The 18386-nt window shown below is 48.0% G+C and overlaps 2 protein-coding genes across 2 annotated transcripts; both read right to left on the bottom strand.

Moving 5' to 3' along the window:
• Nucleotides 1-4540: 4540 nt before the first annotated feature.
• On the bottom strand, nucleotides 4541-9179 carry LOC124480180 (laminin subunit alpha-5-like). The gene is made up of 3 exons (XM_047039277.1): nucleotides 8450-9179; nucleotides 5957-6109; nucleotides 4541-4603 (listed from the first exon to the last, which is right to left on the bottom strand). The coding sequence occupies exons 1-3, from the start codon at nucleotides 8738-8740 to the stop codon at nucleotides 4541-4543; spliced, it is 507 nt and encodes a 168-aa protein (XP_046895233.1). The 5' UTR covers nucleotides 8741-9179.
• A 7015-nt stretch (nucleotides 9180-16194) lies between these two features.
• rps21 (ribosomal protein S21) lies at nucleotides 16195-17874 on the bottom strand. Its single transcript, XM_047040283.1, has 6 exons — nucleotides 17823-17874; nucleotides 17392-17476; nucleotides 17175-17238; nucleotides 16930-17001; nucleotides 16663-16718; nucleotides 16195-16258 (listed from the first exon to the last, which is right to left on the bottom strand). The coding sequence occupies exons 2-6, from the start codon at nucleotides 17439-17441 to the stop codon at nucleotides 16249-16251; spliced, it is 252 nt and encodes an 83-aa protein (XP_046896239.1). The 5' UTR covers nucleotides 17442-17476; nucleotides 17823-17874; the 3' UTR covers nucleotides 16195-16248.
• Between the last annotated feature and the right edge of the window lie 512 nt (nucleotides 17875-18386).

Genomic DNA, 18386 nt, shown 5'->3' with positions numbered 1-18386 from the left:
ATGGAGATACTGTACATGGACTGTTCCTCCATGCACTGGGCCCCATCTGATCCGCTCGGCTGTCTCATCACCCAGCGTGGTCAAGGAAGGGGGATGAGAGAACACTTGGAGGGTCAGACTGTATTTATGTCTCATCTCCTCCCTTTCTCCGCAGAATGAAGTCATTGTTCGATTATTATGGGATGCATTAGCATCAGGCTATTCCTAGCATGGGTGGGATGTAAAGTGGAGTCCGGGAAGATGACTGCGTGTGTGTGTGTTTGTGGGTGTGTGTGAGTGAGTGTGTGTGTGTGTGCGCGCGTGTTGTCCAAGAGGAGAGCAGAGGACAAGTCTCCACAAGCACTGAGGAGCACGAATATATTACTCCTAAAACACAACTTCCTCTTCTTCTTTCTTCCTCTCCTCTCTTTCTCTCCCCCTCCTATGCCCATTCACCTCTCTAAATGCTACTCCAGTTCAAACAACTTTATAATTTCTTTCTCTCTCTATCTGCACAGGGAGTGGCGGAAACTCAATGTGACCCTGAAGCTGTCTCACGTCTCACGATAAGAGAAAATAGAAAACCACAGACAGAGCAGAGAGATAAAGCTTGAAGGTAAAAGTGCAAGGGTGCTACTGCTGTCGGTCACTGTGTGTGTGTGTGTGTGTGTGTGTGTGTGTGTGTGTGTGTGTGTGTGTGTAGTCAGAGGCCCGCAGGTTCAGAGGAAGAAAAAGCCTGTTGACCCTTGACCCTTAGGCAGCTTCAGCGGAGACCAGTCGGGTGTGACCAGGCGCACGCACACACACACACACACACCACAGCGGGAGTGGGGTTATGGGAGACCCCCCCCTTAGGTCAGCCCTTGTGAAAGGAGGGCTTGAGAACAGAGAGGAGGGTCAACATCGAGGAAGTGGGCAGGAGAATGCAACAGGTCTATCAATGACTGGTGTTTGCTCTGCTCTTAGGCTAAAGACACCCCACACACACTAACACACACGCATCCACATAACACATGCACGAAAAACACACACAAAAACACACCTCAACACAAGCTCATGTAGGACAGCAGAGTTTGACCATTTGACATATGTAAGTACCTACTTTAAAATGACTACCACTAGACACTGAACAATTCAATAAAGCTACACACACTAACACACACGTACACAAAATGTCATTTTGACATTTCAATCAGAGTAAGAACATGACTGGACTCTTCTTGTCCTTTTCCCAGCAGGAAGCCTTCTTTTCCTTCCTCTACCCTCCCTGACCCCTTTCCCCCCCCCTCTCTCTCCTGCCCTCTGTCTCTCTTTCCTTTGATCTCTCCCTTCCTCTCTCTGTCCTCCTCTTCTTCTCTGTGCTTCACTCCCTCTCTCCTCCAGGCCTCCAGGAGAGAACCAGGAGCTTGGATGGGATTCAGAAGGACAGGAGGAGAGAGAGAGAGGAGAGAGAGGACAGGAGGAGGGAGGGAGAGAGAGAGAGAGAGAGAGAGAGAGAGAGAGAGAGAGAGAGGAGAGAAGGAGAGAGGGCAGGAGGAGGGAGAGAGAGAGAGAGAGAGAGAGAGAGAGAGAGAGAGAGAGAGGGGAGGAGAGAGGGCAGGAGGAGGGAGAGAGAGAGAGAGAGACAGAGGACAGGAGGAGGGAGAGAGAGGAGAGAAGGAGAGAGGACAGGAGGAGGGAGGAGAGAGGAGAGAGGAGAGAGGAGAGAAGGAGATAGGATAGGAGAGAAGGAGAGAGGAGAGGAGAGAGGACAAGAGGAGAGAGAGAGAGAGAGAGAGAGAGAGAGAGAGAGAGAGAGAGAGGGAGAGAGAGAGAGAGAGAGGACAGGAGGAGGGAGAGAAAGAGAGGAGAGAAGGAGAGAGAGAAACAGAGGAGGGAGGAGAGAAGGAGAGGAGGGATAGATGAGGAGCGGGATGACAGGGGGAATGATGGAGAGACCATTCAGCAGGATGGTAGGGAACGACAGATCGATCATGTGACCTGACTGGTCCTTCCCTGGGCCAGGGTCCCTGCTGTTCCTCAAGTGTCTAGAAGTCTAGCCATTGTCTGAACACACACACAGAAAATCAAGGCTTTGGGAGACCAAACAGTTACTAAATGCGGTCCTTTTGTAAGAGCATTTTCCATGGAAGTTTTAATGTAAGGGGTACTTGAATACATCACCACGGCAACACCAGGCCCGCTGGCCACCAGAGAAAACACCCTCAGAAATCGCTCAGGCCCATATCTGACCAGTCTCCCTCCCTCCCTCTCTCCCTGTCTCTCTCTCCTCTAGTTAACAGGAGGTCCTCCTTTCATGCAGCCCTCTGCCTCCCCCCTCCCCTCTCCCTCCCTCTCTCCCTGTCAGACATCCAGGATGCTAGCTCTCCTATTAAGGACAGGCAACATTTCAGTCTTTCTTTTTCTGTTTCCCCACCTCCCCACCTCCCTCCCTCTTCTCTCTCCCTCATGCATTCTGTCTCTCTTTCTGTGTTATGCAACATAACCCTCTCTCCCTCTGTATAACGTAATGTGTGTGTGTGTGTCAGTGTGTGTGATTTATGTATGACATCACGTCGAGTGTCGACAGCTATCAGACAACTTCTCTCCACCAAAGTGAGACAGAGAGAGGGGAGCGACTTAATGGAAGACTGAGAGAGATGACGGGATAGAGAGATAAAGAGATGAAAGGTGGTGGGTAGACATGTTCACCACAACACTGACTCACAGGGAAAAGAAAGAGAGATAGAGAGATAGCTCCAGAGAAGTGGTGACCACATAGTGGGAATAAATTACTAGTTAGAGGAGGGGAGAGAGATAGAGAGAGGGGGGAGACAGAGATATATGAGTCAACAGAGTTGTCCCTCATGTATCCTACTTTTCCAACACCATCCTGTCATTCTCCTCTACAGTACTGTCTTTGTAGGCTTTCTACTCCAAGGAGAGAAAAAGAGAAAGAGAGAGAGAGAGAGAGAGAGAGAGAGAGAGAGGGAGAGAGAGAGAGAGAGAGAGAGAGAGAGAGAGAGAGAGAGAGGACAGATATATATAAAGATAGGATGACGACACACACCCACACACACACAAAGACAGTTTCCATGTGATTCCTGGTCACTGTCTGTTGAGCAGCAGAGCCTGTCCTCTCTGCTGTAACGCCCTGGCCATCTGACCTGGCCCACAGTGTGTAGATATACATATATATGTGTGTATGTATGTATATGTGTGAATATATATAAATATATATATATACACACACAGTAATGGGAGTGCATCAATAGCAGGATGTGTGGAGTTCCGACCAGGGTTGGGTGCGCATTGGCGCTGTGCCCGCTGCTACACATGGCGCACAATGCTGCCACTTCAACAGAGTGTGACTGAGAGGGGTGTTCTGGGCCCGGGCGATGGGGGCGAAGGGGGAGGGGGGGCGCTGGAGGAAACCATCACCACGGTAACCTCAACTAGCCCCTGTTAGTGAGCCCCCACTCGTCCCTCCCTGTCCTGTTACCGAGTTCTCAGTTTGCTGCAACAGTTGACCCCGCAGGTCTCTGGCTCATTGACTGTATCTTCCTCTCTCTCTTGCTTTCTCTCACATACCCCCTGCCCGCCCCCATCCCCTCCACACCTCCTACCCTCATCTCCCCTCTCTCCCTCACCTTCCCTTCTCCACCCCTCACCCCCCTCTCTCCCTCCCTAACCTCCCCTCCTCTCTCATGCAACTGTGTGCAGCTAAAACAAACAGAGAGATAGAGACAGAGAGATAAAGTGGATGAGTGATGCTGAGGTAAGTTGTGGAGCATTTCTGAAGGTCGACCCTTCTGAGATATGATCCATCAACACTGGCCAGGCAGCTTCAGGGTAGATAGTCAGACTGGTAGAGAAGAGAAATGTCCACTGGAGGCCTAACTACCCTGAGCCACTGCAAGTGGGAGGTTGGAATCTGTCCTTTGTTCCTGTTCAGTTCACAACTTCCAAGACATTGAAATCCCAACCTTGAATTCCATTTCAAGGTTCTATTTATGCAGTTATATCAACATGGGTTTATTTAAAGTTATCTCTACATTCTTGAAAGTTTTTTCCCCCCCAAAACAAAACTGTGATGACTACCTCTTCTACAGTTCCATGCACGAGTCTAGGGCAGAGGTTGGAGTAGGGGCTAGGATACTGGGCTAGGAGAAAGCCTCAAAGGAAGGACTAAGAGGCTAGGGAGAGGAGCAAGGAGGCTAGGAAGAGAGGATAGGAGACTAGGGAGTGAGGCTAGGAGGTGAGGGATTGGGGCTAGGAGGCTAGGAGGCTAGTTAGAGGGGCTAGGAGGCTAGTGAGGGAGGCTAGGGAGAGAGACTAGGAGGCTATGGATAAAATGGGAGGGGGAGAGGGCGGAAGCTAGTCTACCTGAGCAGGTTGAGACGGAGATCAGGTTAACTAACATTCCAATCTCTCTCTCTCTCTCGTACCCTCTGGGGGGGGGCCTGCAAGACCCTACTGTCACACGCGCACACACAAACTCCTGTCTTAAAGAGACAGTTCTCTAGAACTGCATTGCAAGGCAGTCCATGCAAGGTAGTGCAGGGTTAATGAGTCTCCTCTCCTATCCTTTTGAAAGACCCTGCTCTACTTTGTGTTCTCCGTGCGTCTGGCATTCTTGGTGACACTAAGCACACATGGATATAAAACACCCAGAGACAAGAGAACGTCTGTCAGACGACGGTGAGGAAGGGGAGAGGAGGGAGGAAGAGAGGGGAAGATGGAGGAAGATAGGAGAGGAGGGAGGGAGGAAGAGAGGAGAAAAGCGAGGAAGAGAGGAGAGGAGGGAGGAAGAGAGGAGGGAGGAGGAGGAGGAGAGCATTAGCTGTGATCTGTGTGAAAAGAGGGCCCGTTCCCCTTTATCCTCCTCAGCAGTTAGAGTAAACACACCACTGCTAACACTAACAGGTCTAAATCTGCTGAGACACACCGCCTAACACAGCCTAACACAGCCTAACACAGCCTAACACAGCCTAACACAGCCTAACACAGCCTAACACAGCCCAACACAGCCTAACACCGCCCAACACAGCCCAACACAGCCTAACAGCCTAACACAGCCTAACACAGCCTAACACAGCCCAACACAGCCTAACACCGCCCAACACCGCCTAACAGCCTAACACAGCCTAACAGCCTAACACCGCCTAACACCGCCTAACACAGCCTAACCCAGCCCAACACAGCCTACCACCGCCTAACACAGCCTAACACAGCCCAACACAGCCTACCACCGCCTAACACAGCCTAACACCGCCTAACACCGCCCAACACAGCCTAACACAGCTGGCTTCACCTTTACAGTCAGGCACCACACCCTGAACCCAGCAGGGCTGACCCCCGTTGAGATAAAGAACAGGGAGAAGGGGAGGAGAAGCCCTCCTCAGGTGTTCCACACTACTAAAACACATACTGATGTCAGCAGCTCCAAATGATCTCTGTGCTTCTCTTTTCTTTTTCTTTCTTTGTTCAGACCAGAGACAAAAGCTCAGTGTGTGTCAAACTGAACCTGAAACCTTGACAGTGATCCTAAAGGTGTTGTCGTCGTTCTTCTCTCCAGAACGTGCTGCCTCGAATGATAAAATACGTAAATCTGACACTCACAGAGCAGAGCCAGTAGGCCTGTCGGGTAAACCAGGATCTGTCTCACCACAGAACAAGAGTGTGTGAGCTGGATCAGGTAGCAGCAGGTACAGTACACAGACAACACAATGACACGGCCAGACACAGCCAGCCAGGGTGGGAGGGGTGTGTGTGTATGGTGTGTATGTGTATGTGTGCGTGTATGAGGGGTGTGTGTGTGTAGTGTGTGTCTGTGTGTATGTGTGTAGGAGCGGTGTGTGTGTGTGTGTGTGTAGGAGGGGTGCGTGTGTGTGTGTAGGAGGGGTGTGTTTGAGTGTGTGCGTAGGAGCGGTATGTGTGTGTGTACCGTGTAGGAGCGGTGTGTGTGTGCGTGGGGGGGTGGGGTGGGGGGGCTCACCTGTCCCAGGTCCAGGGTGACGTTGACCTCGTTGTACTCGGTGCTCCGGGAGAGGGGCGGGCTCTGCCACCAGCGCTCTGTCCCGTCTATGGCGTTGGTGATGGGGTGGGCGCGGTCACTGTCCCCCATGGCACATATGTCACAGTACTGGCCCTGAGGGACACACACACAGACACACACCCCACAGTGTCAGACAACAGATTGTCAATTATCGCCATAGACACTCAGGTTACACTGCATACATGCAATGCACAGATTTAAAGAGATATCACACTTTAATATTTTACACACAATTATACTCAATCTCAACATACATGTGTCGACTTTACCCAGACCCTAGTTGTCAAATAGCAGGGGTTTCCCAATGTTTATCTTACTCTTTTAACACACATATCCTTATCATTTAACTGACAGAGTGGAAAGTGGACTTAACATGACTAAACGGCAGGGAGAAAATATTCCTTCAGTAACCTTGAGGTTCACAAGATCGTTTCACGCTCGCAGGAAAAATGAGTGTGGTTTATGTAGGCTTAACCTGAACAAGGGGACAGGTTCAGAAACCCAACGCCAGCGGCTACAGAGGTCAGACTCCCACTTCTTCACCTCTCTCTCTCTCTTCTTATCTGTCACACACTCTTTTCCTCTCACTCTAACCCTCTCTGTTTCTTCCTATTTCAGTTTCTTTGTCTCTCTCTCTCTCTCCCCCCCCCCCCCCCCTCTGTCCATCCCAATCTCTCTCTTTTCCCTCCCTCTCTCTGACCACCTTGAAGTCAGGATAAAGACTCCTGACCTTTGCCTCCCTTCCCTACTCAGGGGTGTTTGCTAGCTCGGTGAGCTCAAGGAGCGCCCTCAACTCACAGCACAAAGACAAGGAATGTGCCGACTGTAGACTTTTCCCTGCGTGCCGGCTGCTGTTCCGCTGTTGATCGTGCACTTCGGTTAATGATGCGTTTTATCTCGCCACTATTAATATCGGATCAACGGTCAACAGGCCTTCCTAATCTTTCGCAAAGAAAGAGCTGTTCCTTGACAATGGTCGGGGGAAGCTAACAAGTATTGAAGGGGTTGGTAATTAGTAATTGAGTAATGAGTACTGAGCAGTAAACAGTGCAGTTTCTCGGTCAATAAAATCTGATTGGATCAGAGAGGCCTCCACAGTCTGCCCTCTCTCCAGACCCCAGCCAGGCCTGGCGAACAGAGGCCAGAGCGATCGCACACCACCTGCTCCTCCATGTAATCTCTCCTTCCTTCATTCTCTCTGTCTTTACATGAAATCCATCCATCAACGGCATGTCATCCAGCCATGTCCGCAGAGAGAGAGGGAGTGAGGTGACGTCATGGCTACCAGGGAGAAGTCTGGCATAGAGAGAGGAGGCTGTGGAAGAACTTCTCCAGGAGAGAGGGAGTGAAGGATGGAGGCCGGAGGGAGGAAAGGAGGTCGGGTCCTAGCTTAGACTCTTCTACTTCACTTCTCTCCACCCTGCTGTTTTTAATTAATGATAACACACACGCGCATGTCTGTCCGGCAATAAAAAGGGATTAGGGAGGCCCAACTGTGGCGTGTGTGTCTGCACATGTGTGTGTGCATGTGTGTGTGTGTGTGTGTGTGTGTGTGTGTGTGTGTGTGTGCGTGTGTGTGTGTGTTTGTGAGCTGAAATCTAATTTCAATTGTCTATCCATAGTCGTTCAGCTCTCTTCACAGCAACTTTGCTTGATCACCATGGCAGCAAAATTGACTGCACACACACCCCATGAAGACAGAGGTTTAGGTGGTCTATTCGAATCATGCGTCATTGGTTTTCTCTATCTTAGGAGGTTAAATGTGTTTCTTTGATTACTTTTCATTTCCGCTTTGCTAGCTACATGGTATCCCAATGTTAAGACCCCTGTCAGGCAAGAATATGCTTACACACGTTTCTGTAAAGTTGTAATAGTGTATTTAGATTTTCACCTACATTATCATGTAGGCCTACTTTGTCTACTTTTTCCAGATACTTCTCACCCGCTGCCTGTGTCACACACTCCAGTCCCCCTCCACTGCCAGCCGCGCTCGAGGTCATGTCCCACCTCTGGTCCCAAAGAATGCCTGACATTCCTCAGTCGAAAATCCCTCATGAAATGTAGCTTCGGGCCCAACATTTTACTATTTTACAATGTTTGCATATTTCACTAACTTGCCAACAAGCACCGTCGTGCCCAGCCGTGGGAACTATAACTTCCATTTTTCTTTCTCAGTAACCCATGGTTTAGTAAAAACTACGTAGGCTTACAACTCTGTAATACTGTCAAAACTAACGCACGCACTGCACTGCACGGATCAGTCGTTTCGTGGAATGCGGGGACAGGTGGGCCAGAATCAGACGGCTGTTTAGAACTGCAAGTGGCAGAATTTGGCAATCAAACAGATTCACAATATATATTTTTTATCACAACATAAATAGCTTAGACCAATATAAACAGCCTTTGAGATACACCCAGACAGAGATTACCCACCTGGATGGTTTGACTCGGTTCTCCGAAAACGGGCCCCCCAACCAGTTTGCAGTACAAGTCCTGTATCGTCCTTGTGTTGTCCTCCCCGCAGGTTGCGGTGGCGGTGATTTTTGTGCCTTCAGCCAAGTTGAAGTATGGAGGGTGTAAGCTGTAACCGTTCACACCATTAGTCGGGAGCTCCTGTGCTGATACACAGCATATTAGTGGTAGGAGCAGAAACAGGTTCATAACAGCCCTCGTGTGGCTGTCGCCAGCCGGGAACAACGTCCCCAGCACCGGTTCCCTCGCCATCGTCACCTGTGCTCTACGGTTTGATGAGCGACTGCAAAACAACGGCTGAAAAACTACAGTAAAGTTTCTAAATCAACCACGAAAAAAGCCTGCCTTTGCCAATAATCAATATTACTTATTAGCATTTAAAGTTTAGCCGTCTAAATCGCAACATGTAAAGTTTAAAAAGGAAAGTTAGCTCCGAGTCATTCCGTGGGGAGCAGAGCGGTGCGCTTAGCTGAGGTTGCTCTCTCTCGCTCGCTCGCTCGCTCTCTCTCTCTCTCTCTCTCTCTCTCTCTCTCTCTCTCTCTCTCGCTCGACCGGGCACCTAATCAGCGCTGGTGCAGCTAGAGCTGTGTTCTCTCCACCTCCCTCGCGGCCTGTGTGGCTGAAACAGGGGAGCTTAGAGCGTGAGGGGTACTGGCTCAGAAGCGCAGACGGCCAACCAAATGATGCGGCGGTAATCACAGACTATCAAGTCTACTACACTCTCAAGACCCTTTCCCTTCCTTTTTCCAAAACACGTCTTCAGAATTATAGCCAACCATATAGATACACTCAGAAGAAGGCAGAAGAGTGAATTCGGTTAATCATTAAAACTAACATCTACTAAACGGTCAGAATTGGCAGAGGGTAATGGAACTGTCAATTCACAATAACTGACCGAAAATTCTACATCTAGTTTGAATTATGCACTTCATCTGAACCCAGAAATACATTTTATCATCAAACTGTCTTAATGCAACAGTTTTAAAGTGGCAGTAGGATCTTTATAGCTGTAGCCCACCAAGTGGGGATTGAACCCTCATCCTCATTTCTCATCCTTCGTTGAGAAATCACTGATCTGATGTGACTGGGTTGGTGACATGTGAATAGAGCAGCGTTAAAGATCACACATCGCGTCCTATAACTTTCAAGGATGGTTCTGTAGTGTTCTGGAACTGCTTAAATGTAGTTTCTGGAAACGAGGACTGTCCAGTCGCCAGGCACAACCATGTATCAGACTGACAGGAAGACGAGACAGGGAGTTGGAGACAATCTTCCTTCCTGGCCTGATAGTGGACACCCTACCCATGGCCTGCTAACTCCTACTTTCACTTTTTTTTTACTTTATACATTTAGCAACTTCTTTTACGCAAACCCACAAAAAAGAGTGCATAAAGTACATCTGGTACATTTACATTTAGTCATTTAGCAGACGCTCTTATCCAGAGCGACTTACAGTAAGTACAGGGACATTCCCCCCGAAGCAAGTAGGGTGAAGTGTCTTGCCCAAGGACACAACGTCATTTGGAACGGCGGGGAATCAATCCGGCAACCTTTTGATTACTAGCCCGACTCCCTCACCGCTCAGCCATCTGACTCCCTGACTTTGGTAATCAAAGACCAGAAGTTCTACACAGTTCTAACAGTATTTCAGTTGTTACTTTTCTTCTGGCTCCTAAATCCTCCTCCCTAGAGGCAGTTATGTAGATCAGATGCGTTGCTGTAAGGGAGTGACACACCAGCTGGCTTAACTAAATCCTCTCAAATAGACACAAGTATCCAAAGTCTCTGGGGATGGTCTAAAGACAGCCAAGTGGTACCTTCACCCCCTCACTGGGATGTGTGTGTGGGTGTGGGTGTGTGTGTGATTCCAACCCCAGGAGAGAGAAGTTAGGACCCCCCCCCCCCTCTCTCTCTCTCATTTTTCGTTCCATCGCCCTCTGTAATCTCCTCTCTCTTTCTATGAGCTGTCACTTTCTCCTACCAGCTTTTGTGTTAATCCTCATGTGCGTTTGTGTTTGTGTGCGTGTGTGCATGTATGTGTGTGTGTGTTGGACAGTGTGATGAGCAGTGACAGAGTCAGTCCCCTACTCAGTATTCTGTCCTGTCACCGTCACTAAAGGAGGCTCACAGGAAGTATGGACGCCCAGTGTGTCCAGAGCAGCCGATACTGGGTGATAATATGTGGATAATCAACGAGCTAACGCACACCTAAAAGCAGAGACGGCGGTTTTCGTCTCTCTCCCAGAAATATCTCAGACTTTCTTAAAACATCCACTCTTTTTCACTTTCAGATCCCACTCTACTCCCGCTCAACATAAACCACCGCCCAACCTACTGTAAAAGCTCAATAGATCAATCCGAATGTCTTCCAAAGTCCCGTAGGGTTCAGAGGTGAGGGGCGAGTGACTGGCAGAGTCAGGTCTTGTCACGGCTCAGTCATGCTGAGCTGTAATATCCACATGCTCCACATTCCAGCCGCTCTCAGGAGCCCAGGGCCCTGTCCGCACTCTCCCAGGCATCCTGCCCCTCTCCCTCCCTTCAGGGAATCCGTCCTGATTGGGCAGGTGGTGATCCTCAAACCTTGTCTCGTCAGATTAAGGATGCCGCGAGGAGAAGTAATGAAGGAGGAAAGGAAGGAAGGTATTCATTATGTATTTGACTTGATTTGTGGACAAAACAGACATTTGACCATGCAGTAATAGCATCAGACTCACGCATAACGTATGTAGAAGCGAGTCTGTGTTTGTGTGTACGTGTTTTGCCATAACTCTAAATCAGTGGTAGAGACAAAATCCCATATAATAAAAATAACAAGGGCAAACATGTTCTGAGTGGTAAATTGAGAGGCCATGTTTGCACAGTTCAGACCAGGAATAGGGCCTCTCCCAGACTCTCTTTTCATCTCTCCCCCCATCTGTCTCTCTTTCTTGGAATGTGTTCACTGAGAGGCTTGCGGGCTGTGGAAGCCTGAAGGGGGTGATTACAGTGCTGCTCTCCTGGGAACAGGGTCTCCCAGCAGGGGTCCAGGTGTGTCCAGGTGTCTCGTCCGGGACAGAGCCAGGCCACTTGGAGGCACGAGAACATCCGACAGCTGGAGAAAAGTCACGGAGTAGATGCTGTGTGACACAAAACAATAGTGACAGCTATTTAAAACAATAAGGTTCTCCAGCAACTGAATTAAGCCTTTACAACAAAGTTGTTTGGTTGTTACGCTAGTTGACAGAAAGGGACTGGAGACTTGTGTGTGCCCTGAGGAAGCGCTGTCCAGATGCCTCACACACCCCCCCCAGTCTGCCATACACATGTTGACCTTTGACCCTGGTCCTCTGCGGAGCATCACAGCAAACTGCCAGAGGTCAGTGGCCTGGTCGACCTAGGAAGTCTGGAGTCAATGTGTTAATACTACACAGGCTTCATTCACTGATAAACAACAGAATTCTAGCCTGGGGGTGGAGGGGCTGGGCAGGCAGTGTAGGGGGGTGGAGGGGGTGGGCAGGCAGTGTAGGGGTGGGGGCTGGGCAGGTCGGTCTACACATGCATGAGGAAGTGTCATCAGTCTGTCACAATTAACAGTTTAGAGAGTCCAATTTTAAGAGAGGGGGAAAACAGAGAAGAGGGAGAGAAGACAGGAAGAAGTAAAGAAAGGCATGTAGAAGATCACCCACCAAAAGGAGATGAGAAGCTGAAGAAAAACCTACTCTCTGGATCAAACCCTGTGTGTCTGAGGCCACATTAACGTCCTGATCGTCAAGGAGCTGCTTGTGAAGCGAAGAATAAGCCACATCGTGGTAACAAGCCTAACAACAGCCCTGCGTTCAGAGCCTGCAGTCCACAGTGAGAGTACAAACCCTTGTAATAGAGTCAGTGTTTGAGCCGTGAGTATTGGTGTGACTGCGCAGACAAGCTGGCAACTGTTGGAGACAACAACAGTCTAGAAGATTCTCTGATAAGACTTGGATAAGCCACAAACACACACTTTCTGTCTCTCTCCCACAGACACACACACACTCACAAATAACACACACACATGGATGCACACTCTCTCACACACACTTTCTCTCTCTCACACACACACACACACACACACACCAGTACGCAGACGCACTCTCTTTTACACACGCACTCTCTTTTACACACACATTCTGTTCTGCTTCCCTCAATGTTCATCCGTGGTTGGCATGTCTCTAAACAAAGAGAGAGAGAGACAGGGGCCCAGGTTATGGGAAGGCAGAAGGCATGCGGTGAGGCAGTGCAGCTGGAGGCAAACACGCCAACCAGGAAACACACCATACCCATGACAAGAGGGTGGCAGGGAAAATACAGGAAGACAGAACATTTGAGATAAAAAGAGAGGTTCACGTACGATTGTAGCAAAAGTAGACCCTAGGAGAGAAAATAAGCACCCCCCCACACACACCCCCCCCCCCCCACACACACACACACACACGGCACTCATCAGCTGCGCTGTGTGTACACCTGTGTCATCCGCCCCTCTGTCAGGCTGCCTTCTACTTCCTCACAAAGGCCTCGTGAGGTCATCACCAGGCACCCCTCAACACCTCTCACTTAACCTGGGTCTGTGTCAACGACAGACAGCCCCGTCTACTTTAGCCTGGACCCAGTTCCGACCAGTCCTGTGGCGTCCTAGTTGAACCTGGCCTCTACCTACCGCACAGGGATCACAGCAGTGGGTGACGCCCACTGAAAGTCACATGACTTTGTCTACAGTATGTACAGATACAGACAAAGAAAATGAAACCTCTGCCTGATGAATTTGAGTGAAATTAAATCAAAGATAGACAGATGCCAAAGATGGCTTTCTGCAGCATGTTGCAGTATCTTTCACTGACAGAGAAGGCACACACACACACAATCTATCTGACACCCAAACAGACTTATACATCATGACTTATCTTGTTTGTCTGTCTGGCCTCAATCCCCTCTCTCACCACCATCATACCTACACAGACCTCCTCTCCTGTAGATCCTCCAGCAGATAGCACAGGAGAGGCTGGTAGACTGCTGCTGCTGCGTTGTGGGTGTAGATGTGTTTGAAGTACCTAAAGAGGGGATGTTTGGGAGAGGGGGTAGGGTGAGGGGGACGGAAGGGGGGATGTGTTTGAAACTGACAGGCGAGGCAGGTAGCTGCACGTCCTCTCCTCTGCCACTCAACCACTCCATTCCACACACACAGAACACTCCTGGTGGGCCCCCTTTTCTTCGGTTCCTTTTTCTTTCTCTCCCTTTTGTGGAACTCACCTGCTTTGAAGTCCTGTTTTTCTCGTGAAAGAGAATGACAAAGAAGACCAAGCTCACAAAGCAAGAACAAGTAGAGAGGGAGCGAGAGAGAAGTAGAAAGAGAGGGAAAGGCAGAAAGAGAGAACTGATGAGCAACAAAGGTTAAGAAAAAGAGAGTGCAGTCTTGCAGGAGGCTTTAAATACTTGCAACATCTCAGGCATACAGGCCCAACATCTAGTCTAGATATTCTTACTATTCGAAACGGACAGCAGTAATACTTGAGAAAAGTGTGCCGTAGCACTGCGGAGGCCTTGCTGAGGGAGCGTAGAGGGTTTGTAAGATCCAGTGGAAGTCTTTTTGTACTGGGCCCTCACTACCTCTCCTCTCTCCACAATGAGGCCCTCCAGAATCTCTCCTTTTCCATTCAAGCCCTGTATTCCCATGGAAAACAGGCCCTCATCAGACTAACCCAACCCCCAACAGACAGCCAATCACAGATACACAACGTAAAAACAAGCAGTCAAGCACAAACAGACAGCCAATCACAGATACACAACGTAAAAACAAGCAGTCAAGCACAAACAGACAGCCAATCACAGATACACAACGTAAAAACAAGCAGTCAAGCACAAACAGACAGCCAATCACAGATACACAACGTAAAAACAAGCAGTCAAGCACAAACAGACAGCCAATCACAGATACACAACGTAAAAACAAGCAGTCAAGCACAAACAGACAGCCAATCACAGATACACAACGTAAAAACAAGCAGTCAAGCACAAACAGACAGCCAATCACAGATACACAACGTAAAAACAAGCAGTCAAGCACAAACAAGACAAAAACCTCCAAACAAAACAACAAAAGCAGCCAATAAAAGCTGTTAAACTCTAATAAAAGACCAGACGTTTTTTTGTGCATGTACACGAGCCAACCCTTCCTCTATCATGAGGATCTTGTCTTTATTTGGATATCCATGGATCTGATGGCTAACTTATATCAAAGGTAGGCCACGGCGTGTCCGCTTACTACCTTTACCAGAGACAGAGTTTCCATTGTTACCTGAGGGGTGGCTGTCCGGCTCTCCACTCACAGCCCTGGAAGGTATGTGGGGTCCAGGTGGGGGGGGGAAATACTGAGGAACACTAGTATGGTGGCCCCCTGGGATCAAAACACACTAAAGGTCTGGAGCCTAGACTGTGAAGAGGGAACGCACTTTAAAACAGTTTATAGGTCAAAGGTCTCTACTATCCCAGAATCATTTCAAAGTCGATGGGGAATTCTGGTATGACTTTATTAAGGCCAGTTTCTCAAACTGTTGGCTGAAGCCCGAGTGACATCATCCTCCAGCTCTCTTGCTGTCATTGTTTCTACAACCCCGTCAAGCAGCAACTTACAACCACAGAGCTCTGCACCAGAGCACTGTAAGCAGGATGTGGAGTGATGAGAGGTGTTGAGATGCAGTCGCACAGACCGCTCTTCTGGGAGGGGGGAGGGGCTAATGAGGGTGGTCAGTGATGTTAAGAGGTGATCACAGCAAGAGCTCTGATGTGGAGGAGAAAAGGGGGAGGAAGAGGAGTGAGAGAAGAGGGAGCACTGAGGGCTGGTCAGTGGTTGAACAGGCTGCTCTCTCTGTCTGCCTCCCCAGCTGGGAAAGAAAGCAGGTAGAAGGAGGGGGGGGGGGGTTGAGGTAAAGGGAGAAAGAGCAGTACTGTGCTTGCCAGAGCGATGTGAAAGGGAGGGGTAAAGAGTATTATGAAAGAGAGATGAGTCTGTGGGAAACCTCTACTCAGTTCAGATGCACTTCCAGACAGCTGTCATTAGCTGAGGATGCCATGATGCTTCAGAGCCACTCTGAGTCTCGCTGATCACTGAGTGTTCAAACACTGATGACTATGTATGTACTCGGTCCCTGTCATCTTCAGACAGTGTTAGCCTGCGCTGTGAGAATGACCCCAAACCAGATGTTCCTGCAGAGGACACCAGGCCCACAGGACCAGATCACTAGCATGTGTCTCTGTATCCATTCTCTAAACCTGTTTAGCAAAAATAGTAACTTTGTAAATCCTTAAGCGTCCATTTATGCTGCGATTTGTAATCCTGCACTGCCACCTGGTGGTGACAAAGGCACTACTCAGATGAACAAGGAATGCCCAAATTTAAATGCTTGGGATAAACAATATGCCAAACCTTTCATATTAGACAGAACTATATTTGGGGCAGCAAACAGCCATAGGGTTTGATACTTGTCAAGACTCATTTGTTGCCCAGAACATGACTGGCATTTGCCTGCTTCAAATTTCTGAAACATTCAGCCAGCTCAGATGCTTTAGAGGAATAACATTTGAAGGAAGAACAGCAAATCCCTCAAAGCCTTTAGTTGTCTATCAACTTAACTTAAAAAAAAGAGCTTTGATTTAAAATATGAAAATCTATCTAATAAAAAAGGACACCAAGAACGTCATATTTTTTACCATTTTCTTTATTTAACAAAGTTTCCACTGTTGTAGCTTCTCTTTTAGAAGGTCCTGGAAAGAAAACAAAGCATTGGTCAGACCTGGTGTGTAACAAACCTCATATATACACACACACCTGACACGCGTACACAAGATACCTCATCCTTACACACTGGACAGCAAGTCTCTGAAAGACCAGTCTCTGAACTGCTGTTGCAACACTGAGATGGGAAAGGTAATATATTGGGGGAGTGATAGATCAAAACAGAACTACCCTACAGCAACACTGAGGGGAAAGCTTGTTCATCCAATATGTGGGGGTGGGGGCACACATTTGCGAGTGTAGGGTATTTGTCTATCCTGTTACCAGTTCAATTCCTCCTCAACAAACCAAGTTCCTCTCAGAAAGATTATATAAAGATTAAATAAAAGATTATAAACAGTCATGAATACAAACTCATTGAAGTGGTTCTTACTTTGACACGATGCTGTCAGTCTTAGCCAGCCTCAGGAGAGAGTCATCAGCCTCGCCCTGTTAAAGAGGGAACCACCAATTAAAAAGCTGCTGCTGTAATGAAAGATTACCCTTTCATGTCTTCGTTAATTCATTTATTACTGTTCATGTACACGGAGGTGATTGAGTGAAGGTGATTTTCAGGCATGCTACACAGCAGCACATTGCTATGCTGATGAGGCTGGGCAAGGTATCTGAAACAGAATGAAAGATCTGGTATTGAACCTACCATTCTACGGATGGCACCACAGATAGCGTAGGTCTTGAACTGACCGTTGAAGCGACCCGTTGCCTTGTCAACCTGAAAAGGGAGGATTAATATATATGTGTAAGAGTTTAGGACAATTGTTGGTTAGCTTACTTTGTGCCACACAACTTAATACATCAGAGGAAATCATGATTCCATGCAGGTAGTCTGCATTTCACAGCCTCTTCCAGCCACGGGGATCACAGAGGCATCATTTAGCTACTGACCTCAGCAATGTTGATCTGAATAGAGGCATGGTCCTTGGCTCCAATGATCCTGTTGCTAGCAGAGCTGCGTATCACGGGACATATAGGATGTTATTATAAATACCTGATGCAAAGTATTATTGGACAACTTGTGTAATACACTGTCACATCAAATTGCACGTTTGCACAGTAGGCTACATGCTTTACTGTGGTAAACCGGCTAAAGAACCATACTCACCATTTACGTGGGACGTAAAGGTCTACGAATTCACCAGCGTCGTTCTGCATTTTGTAAGGTTGGAGGGATGATCGCCGAAGGGGATCTGGAAATAACGGGGGGAACACACATCAAATCAGCAGGAGTTGTTGACTGTCTACAAATTGTTGATTGGCTAATACAAGTGTTTCAGTCCTAGCTAGCTAGTTAGTTAGCTAGCATTAAGGGTGCATAGCATGTCGTATACACTCTGTCCGCATGTGGCAGGCTCAGGTACGGTAGCGTCATGTGTTGTAGCGTTTATAAGCCAATACATCGTTTGAATTGGGGATATTCCAAGCTATATTTTTTATTAACTAGTTTATTTTGAGACAGTATAAGGAAACTGAGGTTGAATTAACCAAATTCCAACAGCTTTTGCATTTAAAAAACAGCGAAAATATCTTGCCTACCGTTCGTGACAAATGGCCGACAAGAAAGGAAGTGTGGTGACCAACCCGGAAGTTAAAAGATCCGACACAACAACTACTTCCTGTAAAAAAACTTTTCGTTTTTGTATATTTTTGAAATATATTCCCATTCTATTAAGAAAGGCCAACGAAACATGGTAAAAATGTTTTAGAAAAAACAGGAGACATAAATAAATGTATCTAGCTAAATAATAAATAAATACAAGTTACAGTGCTCCTTTGACTCAAAGGAAGTAGAAACAGCCTGTTTAAGGAAACAGCGCGCCCATTGGATCCATTCGATCTCGGTAAAAGTAACGTTGACAACTGTCGTTTGAAAGCACACACCGGCATATTGCTCATGGATTTGGTTAGCTACATCTGGACAACCAATCAAGCAAAATCCTTAATACATAAAATAATCATGTCTTGGTTTTAAGGATTTCTGTTTAGATGTGTTTTTTAGATGTTGTCAACTTAATAGAAAGCAAAGCAGTAGCCTAACGAGGCAGGAAAACCTGCATGATTGGCAGCCGATCGGTTAGCATTGAAATTATGTCCAGGTCG

The sequence above is a fragment of the Hypomesus transpacificus genome, chromosome 18 (genome assembly GCF_021917145.1).
Source record: "Hypomesus transpacificus isolate Combined female chromosome 18, fHypTra1, whole genome shotgun sequence".
Taxonomy (NCBI): Eukaryota; Metazoa; Chordata; class Actinopteri; order Osmeriformes; family Osmeridae; genus Hypomesus; species Hypomesus transpacificus.
The sequence above is the reverse complement of the archived record's forward strand: the minus strand, read 5'-3'. Positions and strand labels throughout refer to the sequence as shown.

Bases quoted from the DNA above. Each gene is read 5' to 3' on its own strand.
- rps21 (XM_047040283.1), bottom strand. From the start codon at position 17,441: ATGCAGAACGACGCTGGTGAATTCGTAGACCTTTACGTCCCACGTAAA. The intron at 17,239-17,391 runs GTGAGTATGGTT...CGTGATACGCAG, and splicing joins CTTTACGTCCCACGTAAATG to CTCTGCTAGCAACAGGATCA. The intron at 16,719-16,929 runs GTAGGTTCAATA...CCTCTTTAACAG, and splicing joins GTGGTGCCATCCGTAGAATG to GGCGAGGCTGATGACTCTCT.
- LOC124480180 (XM_047039277.1), bottom strand. From the start codon at position 8,740: ATGGCGAGGGAACCGGTGCTGGGGACGTTGTTCCCGGCTGGCGACAGC. The intron at 6,110-8,449 runs GTGGGTAATCTC...TGTGTCCCTCAG, and splicing joins AACCGAGTCAAACCATCCAG to GGCCAGTACTGTGACATATG. The intron at 4,604-5,956 runs GTGAGCCCCCCC...ATGTGTGCTTAG, and splicing joins TCACCCTGGACCTGGGACAG to TGTCACCAAGAATGCCAGAC.